The sequence below is a fragment of the Vigna umbellata genome, chromosome 6 (assembly GCF_029865625.1).
Source record: "Vigna umbellata cultivar VRB3 chromosome 6, Vumbellata_1.0, whole genome shotgun sequence".
NCBI lineage: Eukaryota > Viridiplantae > Streptophyta > Magnoliopsida > Fabales > Fabaceae > Vigna > Vigna umbellata.
In genome coordinates this window covers 16,242,177-16,254,335 of record NC_142170.1, presented here as the reverse complement: position 1 = coordinate 16,254,335, position 12,159 = coordinate 16,242,177, and the positions used below count along the sequence as shown (strand labels likewise).

The window sequence follows — 12,159 nt, the reverse complement described above, 5'->3', positions numbered from 1 at the left end:
CTTCCCTTCGTCCACTTCGTCCACTTTATCAACTTCGTCCACTTCGTCAACTTCCTCCACTTCCTCCACTTCGTCCACTTCGCCAACTTCGTCAATTTCGTCCCCTTCGTCCACTTCCTCCACTTCCTCCACTTCGTCAACTTCGTCAATTTCCTCCCCTTCGTCCCCTTCGTCCACTTCCTGCACTTCCTCCATTTCGTCCACTTCGTCAACTTCGTCCACTTCGTCCACTTCCTCCCCCTCCTCCAATTCCTCCACTTCCTCCCCCTCCTCCCCTTCCTCCACTTTGCCATTTTTGCCACTTCCTCCACTTCGTCCACTTTGTCGACTTTGTCCACTTTGTCTACTTCGTCCACTTTTTCAACTTCCTCCACTTCCTCCACTTCATCCACTTCGTCGAGTTCGTCCACTTTCTCCACTTCCTCCACTTCCTCCACTTCGTCAAATTCGTCCACTTCCTCCACTTCCTCCACTTCGTCAACTTCTTCGTCCACTTCGTCAATTTCGTCAAATTCCTCCGCTTCCTCCGCTACGTCCACTTCACCACTTCCTCCACTTCCTCCACCTCCTCCACCTCCTCCACTTCCTCCACTTCCTCCACTTGCTCCACTTCCTGTACTTGCTCCACTTCTTCCACTTCCTCCACTTTTTCGTCCACTTCCTCCACTTCGTCCACTTTGTCAACTTCGTCCCCTTCGTCCACGTCCTCTACTTCCTCGACTTCTTCCACTTCGTCAACTTCGGCCACATCGTGAACTTTGTTCACATCGTCAATTTCGTTCACTTAGTCAACTTCGTCAACTTCGTCCACTTCGTCCACTTCCTCCGCTTCCTCCACTTCCTCCACTACCTCCACTTCGTCCACTTCGTCAACTTCCTCCACTTCCTCCACTTCCTCCACTTCTTCCACTTCCTCTACTTCCTCCGCTTCCTCCACTTCCTCCACTTCCTCCACTTCGTCCACATCCTCCACATCCTCCACTTCCTCCACTTCTTCCCCTTCCTCTACTTCCTCCACTTCGCTCACTTCGTCCACTTCGTCACCTTCATGCACTTCGTCCACTTCCTTAACTTCCTCCAGTTCGTCCAATTCGTCCACTTCGTCCCCTTCGTCCCCTTTGTCCCCTTCGCCCCCTTCGTCCACTTCCTCCACTTCGTCATCTAAGTCCACTTCGTCAACTAAGTCAACTTCGTCCCCTTCGTCCACTTCGTCAATTTGTAAACTTCGTCCACGTCGTCAACTTCGTCAACTTCATCAACTTCGTCAACTTCCTCCACTTCATCCACTTCCTCCACTTCGTCCACTTTGTCGACTTCGTCCACTTTGTCGACTTCGTCCTCTTCGTCCACTTTGTCGACTTCGTCCACTTCGTCCACTTCGTCAACTTCCTCCACTTCCTCCAGTTGCTCCACTTCGTCCACTTCCTCCACTTCATCCATTTCGTCCACTTCCTCCACTTCCTCCACTTCCTCCACTTCGTTCGCTTCGTCAACTTCGTCAATTTTGTCCACTTCCTCTACTTCCTCCACTTCGTCCACTTCGTCAACTTTCTTCGCTTCCTCCACTTCCTCCGTTTCCTCCACTTTGCCTCTTCTGCCACTTCCTCCTCTTCCTCCACTTCCTCCATTTCCTCCACTTCCTCTACTTTCTCCACTTCGTCCACGTCGTCAACTTCATCCACTTCATCCACTTCGTCAACTTCTTCCACTGCGTCCACTTCGACAACATGGTCGACTTGGTCAAGTTCGTCAACTTCGTCCACTTCCTCCACTTCCCCCACTTCCTCCACTTCCTCCACTTCCTCCACTTCGTCAACTTCGTCCACATCCTCCACTTCCTACACTTCCTCGACTTCCTCTACTACCTTCACTTTGTCCATTTCGTCCACTTCGTCCACTTCCTCCACTTCCTCTGCTTCCTCCGCTTCCTCCACTTCGTCCACTTCGCCACTTCCGCAACTTCCTCGACTTCCTCCACTTCCTCCACTTCGTCCACTTCCTCCACTTGCTTTACTTCGTCCACTTCCTCCACTTTGTCAACTTCGTCCACTTCGTCCATTTCCTCAACTTCCTCCACTTCGTCCACTCTCTCCACTTCGTCCAATTCGTCAACTTCCTCCACTTCCTCCACTTCCTTCCCTAACTCCACTTCTTCCTCCACTTCGTCCACTTCCTCTACTTTGTCAAATCGTCCACTTCCTCTACTTTGTCAAATCGTCCACGTCGTCTACTTCGTCGACTTCGTTAACTTAATCCATTTCGTCCCCTTCATCCACTTCGTCCCCTTCGTCCACTTCGTCCACTTCGTCAACTTCCTCAACTTCGTCAACTTTGTGAACTTCGTCAACTTCGTCCACTTCCTCTGCTTCCTCCGCTACGTCCACTTCGTCAACTTCGCCACTTCGTGCACTTCCTCCGCTTCCTCTAGTCCTTCACTTCGTCAACTTTGTCCACTTTTCCCCTTCCTCCACTTCTGCTTCTTCTTCCACCTCGTCCACTTCGTCCACCTCGCTCGCTTCATCCGTTTCGTCCACTTCGTCAACTTCCTCACTTCCTCCACTTCCTCCACTTCCTCAGATTCGTCCACTTCCTTCACTTCGTCCACTTCTTCTTCTTCTTCCACTTCGTCCACCTCGTCAACGTCGTCCGCTTCGTCCACTTTGTCAACTTGCTCACTTCCTCCACTTCCTCCACTTCCTCCACTTCCTCCACTTCCTCCGCTTCCTCCACTTCCTTCACTTCATCAACTTCGTCCACTTCGCCACTTCGTCCACTTCTTCTTCTTCTTCCACTTCGTCCACTTCGTCCACCTCGACCACTTCGTCCACTTCGTCAACTTCGTCGTCTTCCTCCGCTTCCTCAACTTCCGCCACTTCCTTCACTTCGTCAACTTCCTCCACTTCGCCACTTCCTCCACTTCGTCCACTTCATCTTCTTCTTGTTGCACTTCGTTCACCTCCTCCGCTTCATCCACTTCGCCCACTTCGCCCACTTCGTCAACTTCCTCATTTCCTCCACTTCCACCACTTTCTCCACTTCCTCCACATCCTCCACTTCCTCCACTTCGTCCACTTCCTTCACTTCCTCCAATTCCTCCACTTCCTCCACTTCCTCCACTTCCTCCAATTCGTCAACTTCCTCAACTTCGTCCACTTTGTCCACTTCCTCCACTTCCTCCACTTCATCCACTTGTTCCACTTACTCCACTTCTTCCACTTCGTCCACTTCGTCCACTTCCTCCACTTCATCCACTTCTTCCACTTCGTCCACTTCGTCAACTTCCTCCACTTCCTCCCTCCACTTCCTCCGCTTCCTCAAGTTTGTCCACTTCGTCCACTTCCTACCCTTCCTCCACTTCCTCCACTTCCTCCACTTCATCCACTTCTTCCACTTCGTCCACTTCGTGAACTTTTTCAACTTCGTCCACTTCCTCCATGATGCGGGCTGTCGCGACCTGTCAAATTTGATATGCATTAAAGAATGCAGTACAGTGCTTGGAAGTGACTCCTAGGTCATCTCTCAAGGACCAAATGTGGTTCGTGGCTTAGGTTAAAGACGAAGTGGGGGGGGGGTTGGATGTGTTTTGTGAATGCAATTAAACTAAATTGAAATCGGAAATTAAACAAAACTGAATATAACTGAAAGCATTAAAGTGCATGAAAACATTAAAGTAAACAATGCAATGGGTAAATATCCAAACACAATTAAAGCTATCAAAATATAAACAATTAGATGCACACGACTGGAATAAAACTTCAATTAAAAGAGTAATGCTTAACTAATAAATTAATTAAACATTGCAACAGTTTGGAAAACGCACAGCAGGAAAATGAAATGCAACATTCATCATGGAAACGGTATTAAAAACGTTTGATAACTAAATCTTGATTACAAGATTATTACGCAAAGTCATTGACTTGAGCGTCGGAGTGTGTTTTGCAGGCACCCTCCCCTGCGGCTTGGACAAGGAGAAGAGAGAAGACAACACAACTGGACATCGGAGCAGACAACTTTGAATGTTTTGGATTAGGGTTCTAAATCTTGACGAAACACAAATATTTCTTCTATCAAAATTATCACCAAACAAGTACACCTACCCCCATCTAATTACCTCTTCATTCTCAAAGTAATAAAGGAAATGCATTGTTGTTGTTGCCAACGTCCCATCACCTAGACCTTATTCTCCCAAGATATCTCCTTTCTCCAAAATTTTCGTCCATCACTTCTAAGGATAGAAATCCACGTGACACCTCACCTAACGTGCTACTACCATTTCTCTTGCTGTTGTCCGTTCAAATGTGCTTCCAGCAATATGAATCAACTCCACCTCTGGGATCTGTGCCTCTCCATTAATCTCCGTAAATCAGCTGTATGAAAGTGCTTCTATTATCCCACTCCACATTAGCCATCAGCGTGTTGCTGTCTTGCTTCTAAAATAACTTTAAATGTGTGCCTCCCATACAAGCCGTGTCACCAAACTTCCACACGTCTCTTCCAGCACAGCGTGTAACGCTTCCCAAATTAAATCATCATTTCTCCAAACTAAGAAAAATGAATGTGCATTGTGTGTGGCAGAATAAAACAAAGGGAACATTCAAAGCCAACAAAACCGTGACAGCGTTTCTTCTTTTTTTTTTAACTTGAAGATGAAATCAACCATCACACACACTATGAATCTTCGTTTTCATACTCCAAGAAAAAGAGAAATGTGTTCTTCATTCATTATCCCAACGTTCCCAAAAACCCAGAGTCAAAGAAAAATATATTCCCCCATTACAAGAACCTCCAAAACAAATAAAACAAGAGAGTAAAATGGCAAAATGCAAGTCGCGGCTAACCTAGGCCGTGTTCTATCCTTTTAATAAGGGTGGGGTCCACACAATAAAACCCTAACTAAAAAGGCACATGTCCTACAAATGGGTCTTCTTTTTTTTTTTACAAAATTGCCCCTAAAAGGGTCCAAAACACCTAATTCTAATTAAGGGCTTCTAAAAAACGAAATTACAACTTTAATTAGAATCTAAATGACTAAATGTTGAGCCTTTGAGTGTGTCACGCCATGTCCCAATGCTCCAGATGATGTTTCCACAACTTCCCTGCAACCAGAAATGCACTTAATCAAGTCAGAAAACCCAAATTAGCACAATTACGAATTTCTGACCAAATTAAGCATAATTCGAAAAACGGGGAAATAACAGACAATTAAACACAATTCCCTGGTTTATTTAAGTGCAATAAACTAAATATAGTTCAAGAAATAACGACTCATCAAAATAGACCACACTTAGTCTTTTGCACTCCTGGGCAAAACCAAGACGAAAACTAGGGAACTACTCAAACATTAGGGAGGTGACATAGACTCGACAGACAGACAACAAAGACTCGAAAATTGAAACACAATTGCACAATTCTCTCAAAATCTGGACAGTAAAAGGTATAGGCAGAATCCCTCACAGAGTCAATGAAAGCAAATACTCAAAGAATCATCCAAACAATTCAGTACAAGGAAAACAGTCAATCAGTTCAAGAGATGAATCAAAAGCAACAGAGCCTCACAGATGCACACAATCAGTGTTTCTCTCAAGTGTTTAAGGTAAATCAATGTCACTCAATGCACTCAAGAAAGCAAACACAAATAGACTTGGCAAGCCTCTAATATCAACACTCAAGCACATACGCATGTTCAAATCAAAAGGTCTTTTCATGGTTGTAATGGGGCCAAGGACAAGGGAGGATATATCTGGATAAGAAGCTACAAACCATAAGGAACAGAGGAGCAATGGGGAACAAGTGTAAACACATTCAAACACACCCACAACCTCTAATTTCATCCTCTTCTTGACTTCATTATTCACAATTATTCACAATTTTTTTTCACTGTTTTTCTGCTCTCTTTTTTTTCTTCATCCTATCTCTTTTCTTTACTTTATTAAGCACAAAATTTCAAGAGACAAGATACACCACATATTTACAAAAACACGATAAGAAGAGGACTCACTAGCCAATTCATCCGAAACTCCCAGGAGACAACACTTATTCCCAAAACAATTCCAAAGCTCCAAAATTCCCTAAGGCTAAGGTAATAACGGTTTTTCACTTAGGGCTGGTGTATGAGCTTCAAAACAAAGAAATGGGGAAAAGCATAGGCTCAAAAGGGTTATCAATGGATCAAAACAGGGTAGGCTCATCTGGCTCTAGAGAGGCTCAAGAACATAATTGCCTTTATCACTTTCAAACATGCATATCAATCAAGAATTATCAAGAAGAGTCAAGCCAAGGCATATGTGCAAGCAATCAAGAGACATATCACACACAAGAAAGACATAAAGTGGCTCAAATCTCACCTAAGGTACTGCTGTCACAATTAATTCACTCTCAAACATCATAATCATCTTCCAAGTAGAGAAAAAAAAGGATTTCCAAACAATCAGAGTATCAATGAAGTGAAAGACATATCTACAACCTAAACAAAGTCCAAAAATTAAGAGAAACAGGCAAAACTGTACACAAGACACAACAAAAAAAAAACTACCTAGAAAACAAGACCTAAACAAAGAAAAACCTCCCCTAATAGACCACACTTAAACTACACAATGTCCTCAGTGTGTCACGATCATTAGATTAACAATCAGAACAGTCAAAAGATATAGACAAGTGCAATAAAAGTGAGGAGGGAAGGAGAAAAGAAAACTCCCCTAATTCATGGTGGACGTTTCCAAGCTTGATTGAGTAGAGAAGTCTCTTTCACAACTGCATCTACCAAAGCGGGATTATTGATGAACGGGTTCAGCCTGTTCCCTTTGTCCTTGAATCTTTTGCCTGTGCAGGCGCCTTTCAATTCAACTTTGGGCGCTTGGTGATAAAATTTATGCGTATCTCCTGCAATCAGGTTAGTGCATTCCAAGTCCACAGAATTTAAATCCAAGGGTACAACAGTCAATTCCAATGTATGCGGCTGGACCTCAAGTATACTTTCAGAGCATGAATGATGTTTAACTTTAGACTCAAAATCAACAACAATCTCAAATTCATGTTTAGTGCATGGAAAAGAGGCATTCACATGTGATGCAAAAGGTAGTTCTTGTCATGCAAAGAGTGAGAAGTAGAAACATGTTCATCAACAGTGTAATCAAGTAGCTCAGCACGAAACACAGACTGGTCCTCAGATGGATGTTTCATGGCATCAAGGATATTAAAATGAACAGCAATGTCGCCAAACTCCATTGACAAGGTACCAGCATAAACATCAATTTTAGTTCATGCAGTTTTTAAAAATGGTCTCCCTAAGATAATTGGGGCAGACCCACGGGAAAATCCTTCCTCCATTTCAAGAATGTAAAAATCAGCAGGAAAAATCAGTTCCCCAACCCTAACTAAAACATCCTCTATGTAACCAGTAGGATGGGCAACACTCTTATTTGCTAACTGTATTACCGTACCCGTTGGTAGCAAAGTTCCAAGAGAAAGAGATTTAAAGATTGACATAGGCATGACATTTATGGAAGCACCCAAATCAAGCATGGCATTCTCAAATTTGTTATTTCCAATAATGCACGGAATGCAGAACGTACCTGGGTCTTCGCATTTTTCAGGAATCTGAGGTACAGCTTTACCTATCAGTGCACATACATTTCTGCCCATGCTCACTCTTTAATTTCCCTTTATCTTCCTTTTATTGGCATACCTGGGAATTTAGCATACTTGGGAATCTGCTTTATGGCATCGAGCAAAGGTATGTTCACCTCTACTTTCCTGAAGGTCTCTAATATCTCCTTATCCACTTCTTCCATATTTTTGCTTTGAATTACTTTAGGAGGAAATGGAAGAGGGATAGGTCGGTGTTGTATATCAGGAGATGCACTGATGGTGGTGGTGGTAGAAGAAGACGGTCCACCTGTAGAAGAAGAAGAACCACCAGAAGAGGAAGAAGGTCCACCTGCCTGAAATGTCCTAGTAGGACCTGCCTGGTCTTCCTTTCTCTGAGAGGTGGCAGGTTTAGGTGCAGGTGGTGGAATAGTGGGCACAAAAATTTGCTTTCCTGACCTGAGGGTGATGGCACTGATCTTTTCATTTCTAGGATTTGGCACAGTCTGAGAAGGCAATCTGTCCGAATTTTGCGACTGTACTTGAGTTAGCCGTGTGGCCATCTGTTCCATCTGATTAGTCAAGCTCTAAATGGAAGCTTTTGTCTCCTGGATTGAGGCCCTTGTTTCCTGCTGAAATTGCATGTTTTGAATAGTCATCTGCTTCACCAACTCCTCGAAGGTAAGCTTAGAAGAGGAAGTGGAAGGTTGGGAAGTTAGCTGGGTAGGAATCTCTTGATGTTGCCTTTGAAATCTCTGAACAGGAGGAGGCACATATCTGTGAGGACCTGCAGCATTCTGGAAATGAGGTGGTTGCTGCTGTTGTTGTTGCTGCTGATGATGTGGAGCATTGTTCCATCTGAGATTAGGGTGATCCCTCCACCCTGGGTTATACCTATTGTTGGACAAGTCATGGTTGTGCTGTTGTTGGGGTTGATGTTGATGTTGCTGCCTGTTGTTGTAAATATTCGTAGCATAAGCCTAAGGTGCATCAGAGGCAGCAGGGTGCTACAAAGAAGGACATGCATCTGTATAGTGGTCACTAGAAGGACAAATAGCACATAGTCATGCAACAGATGCAGATGGAGCTGTAGATCTCTGGTTGGTAGTCAACTGTGTCACCAACTTCTCAAGAGAGTCAATCTTGCCTTCCAACTTGCTTTCAACAATTGATAAAGACTGGGCAACAACATCATGTACGCCCCTCACCACAATGGCATCAATCCTGGTGCTAAACTGCTGGGACTTGGAGGCCATCTTCTCAATCAATTGCCTAGCCTCAGCAGGTGTGGTGTCTCCTAGAGCTCCACCACTGGCAGCATCAATCATACCCCGATCCATGTTGTTCAAACCCTCATAGAAATACTGGATAAGGAGGTGTTCAGGTATCTGATGGTGGGGACAGCTAGCACAAAGTGTCTTGAATCTCTCCCAATACTCATACAAGCTCTCTCCACCAAGTTGCCTAATCCCAGTTATGTCTTTTCTGATACCTGTGGTCCGAGTTGCTGCGAAAAATTTCTCCAAGAACAGCCTCTTCAAATCATCCCAGCTAGTGACGGATCTAGACGCCAAACCATACAACCAATCCTTAGCAACACTTTCCAATGAATGAGGGAATGCCTTCAAGAAGATGTGTTCTTCAGGAACATCATGCGGTTTCATAGTGGAACAGACAATGTGGAATTCCTTCAAATGCTTATGTGGACTTTCACCTGCAAGACCATGAAACTTGGGCAACAAATGGATCAGTCCAGTCTTGAGAACAAATGGAACGTCCTCATCAGAATATTGGATGCACAAGCTTTCAATATCGAAATCAGGTGCAGCCATCTCCCTAAAAGTCCTCTCACGAGGTGGAGGTTGTGCCATATTGTTTTCAGTGTGAAAAACAACAGAATCAGAATCAAAATCAAGTGCAGATGCAACAGATGCAGTAGATGCAGTATGCACAAAGTACTCAGCAGTAGGATGCACAGTTGATAACAGTTGAAAAACTGTTATTTTCATGCTTAAAGTTGATACTAAAAGCAACCTTTAGACTTAGAAACTAGCTTGAAATCATGCCTTTTGTTTATATTTTCAGAAATAAGAGAGCTGGACAGGTTTATGCTTGATTTAAGTGTTCTTGTGCAGGTTTTGGGGTGAATTTGGTGAAAGAAGTGAAGAATAAGAGAGAGGACATTAGAAAAGACAAGAAAGAGTGCAAAAAGGAGAAGTCGAAGGCACCGCTCAGCGGCAAACTACCGCTGAGCGGCACTCAAAGAGGTGGCGTTGGAACCGCTGAGGGGCAAATGGCCGCTGAGGGGAAGAAAGAAGACGCGTAACCACCGCTGAGCGGTAAATGGCGCTGAGCGGCACTTTTTGGGCTTGGGCTTTTGTAATCTTTTGTAACTCTAGATTAGTATATAAGGGCTTGCACGTCCTTTAGTTAGAGATCTTTGGCAGAAACGAGGCAAACACTCTCTCTTTCACCCCTTTGAAGGAGGATCTTGGATGCTCAGGCTACCTCTTCACCTTTATTGGGTTTATTCTTTCATACTTTCATTGTAATTCATCTAGGTTCACCATGAATATGGTGAACTAAACCTTGTATGTTTGTTGGGGAATCAAAGTAATCTCTTGAAGCTCTCATATATGGATTTGTTGAGTACATCTTTGAATTAAGACATATGCTTTCTTTCATCATTAGTTAGGGTTTTTCCTCTTTGCTCAATGCTTGCATTGTTTAACTCATTCTAATGCATGATTATTGGTTTTGTTGATACGGACACGTACGGGGAAATCTAGATCCGGGGAATTTCTCCCAATATTATACTGACAATATTATATTGGTTGCCTTTAAGCTCCTGCACTCATGAACTAATCATTAGGAATGCTAGGAATTGTATGAACTATTTGATTAGGGAGAAGCCATCTAGAATGGTACATTAGAGAGTGGCATTAACAATGATGATTTGAATGTTGAATTCCTAAAATATATGAGAGTGGATGAGATGAAATTGACCCCCAACAACATATTCATTCATATATTTCCTTGAAAGTGTTTATCTTTTGTCTTTGTCATTGATCAATTCATGCATACATATTTAATTTTCGTCTTTGCATATTAAACTTCAATTATTGTGTTCTTAAGTCTTAGCTAATCAACAAATCACATAACTAAACTAGGTCGTGAGTCCTTTGGGAGAACGATACTTGGTCTTACCAAGTTTATTACTTGAAACGATTCGGTCATACTTGCCGATTGTGAAACAAGTTTGTAACATCATATTTTGGTGCTTACAAATTTGTCCATCAAGTTTTTGGCGCCGTTGCCGGGGATTCGTGGTTTAACTGGTTAATTTGTGTGATTATTGATTATCTTTGACTTTAATTTTGAATTTCTGTTTTTATTTTTTCAATTCTACCAAAGTAATCTCAACCAATGGTGGGAACCTCACTCAAGCATGGATCAAAGCCAATTTTGGCAAGCTGCTGGACAATTTGAGAACCAACCACAACAACAATGGCAGCAACAACCCTTTCTATCAGGAAGTTTGGATAGGTTGGAGGACACCCTTCAACGATTTTTGAAAAATTCCGACTCTACTCAGAAAAGCATTGAAGAATCATGTAAAAGAATGGAGATGCAACTTCGTCACATTAGTCAGATATTAAATGATGATGTTAATACTGATGTTAACCTTAAGGAGGAAGGGCAAGTCATTATCACTGAAAGTGACAAGATTCTTGATGAGGAAAAATTAGAGGGAGATGAGGAAAGGGTAGAGAGAAAAGAGAAAGAAGAGTTGAGTGAGAAAGATAAAGATGAAGAAAAAGAAAAAGAATTGGTTGAGAGAAAAGAGAGAAAGAAAATTTGTGTGAAGATAAAGAAGTTGAGGAGAAAAAGAGAAAGGAAGAAAAAAATAAAAGAAGAGAAAAAGAGAAAATTTAGGGAGAGAAAAAGGAAGAAAAAGAAGATGAGAGGAAAGAAGAAGAAATCACATGAAAAATCACATCCTCATCTAAAGAAGAATCATAGGAAGGAAAAGAAATTTAAGTGCTTTATGGAAATCTTCAAGAAATTGGAGATTAAAGTTCCTATGATTGAGACATTGCAACAGGTTCCTGGTTTGATCAAATTTCTGAAGAAGTTCAGTAGAAAGAAGAAAAAGAAGAAGGAACATGAGCTTTACTGGGTCAAGCTAATGACGTTAAAAGAGCGCTTGCTGGGAGGCAACCCAGTGGATTTAAAAACTTTTGATTTGGTTTTGTAACTTTTAAATTGTGGACATTATTCTGTAAATATTTTTGTTGGATCCAGCATCTACTGAAGGATGCTAGGTGGTTAAGCATCTACTAAAGGATGCTAGGTTTGTAACACCTACTGATGGGTGTTGGTGAGAAAATTTTGCACCTACTGATGGGTGCTGGTAAGTTGGAAACACCTACTGATGGGTGCTGGTGGAATTTGGGTCAGGCTCGTGACGTTAAACAAGCGCTACCTGGGAGGCAACCCAGTTGATTGATTGTTTTTGTTTGTTTATTTTAGTTAGGGTTTGCATAAGCATTTTTAACATTGAATTGCAGGGAA

The 12,159-nt window shown here is 42.8% G+C and overlaps 1 protein-coding gene across 1 annotated transcript; it reads right to left on the bottom strand.

The window, feature by feature from the left end:
* Nucleotides 1–7,257: 7,257 nt before the first annotated feature.
* Nucleotides 7,258–8,156, bottom strand: LOC148196859 (uncharacterized). The gene is made up of 2 exons (XM_088093525.1): nt 7,685–8,156; nt 7,258–7,613 (listed from the first exon to the last, which is right to left on the bottom strand). The coding sequence occupies exons 1-2, from the start codon at nt 8,154–8,156 to the stop codon at nt 7,258–7,260; spliced, it is 828 nt and encodes a 275-aa protein (XP_087949651.1).
* Between the last annotated feature and the right edge of the window lie 4,003 nt (nt 8,157–12,159).

Excerpts from the sequence above, each read along its gene's own strand:
- LOC148196859 (XM_088093525.1), bottom strand. The coding sequence starts at position 8,156 with ATGGAACAGATGGCCACACGGCTAACTCAAGTACAGTCGCAAAATTCG. Across the intron at positions 7,614-7,684 it reads CAAGTATGCTAAATTCCCAG|GTAAAGCTGTACCTCAGATT; the intron begins GTATGCCAATAA and ends GTGCACTGATAG.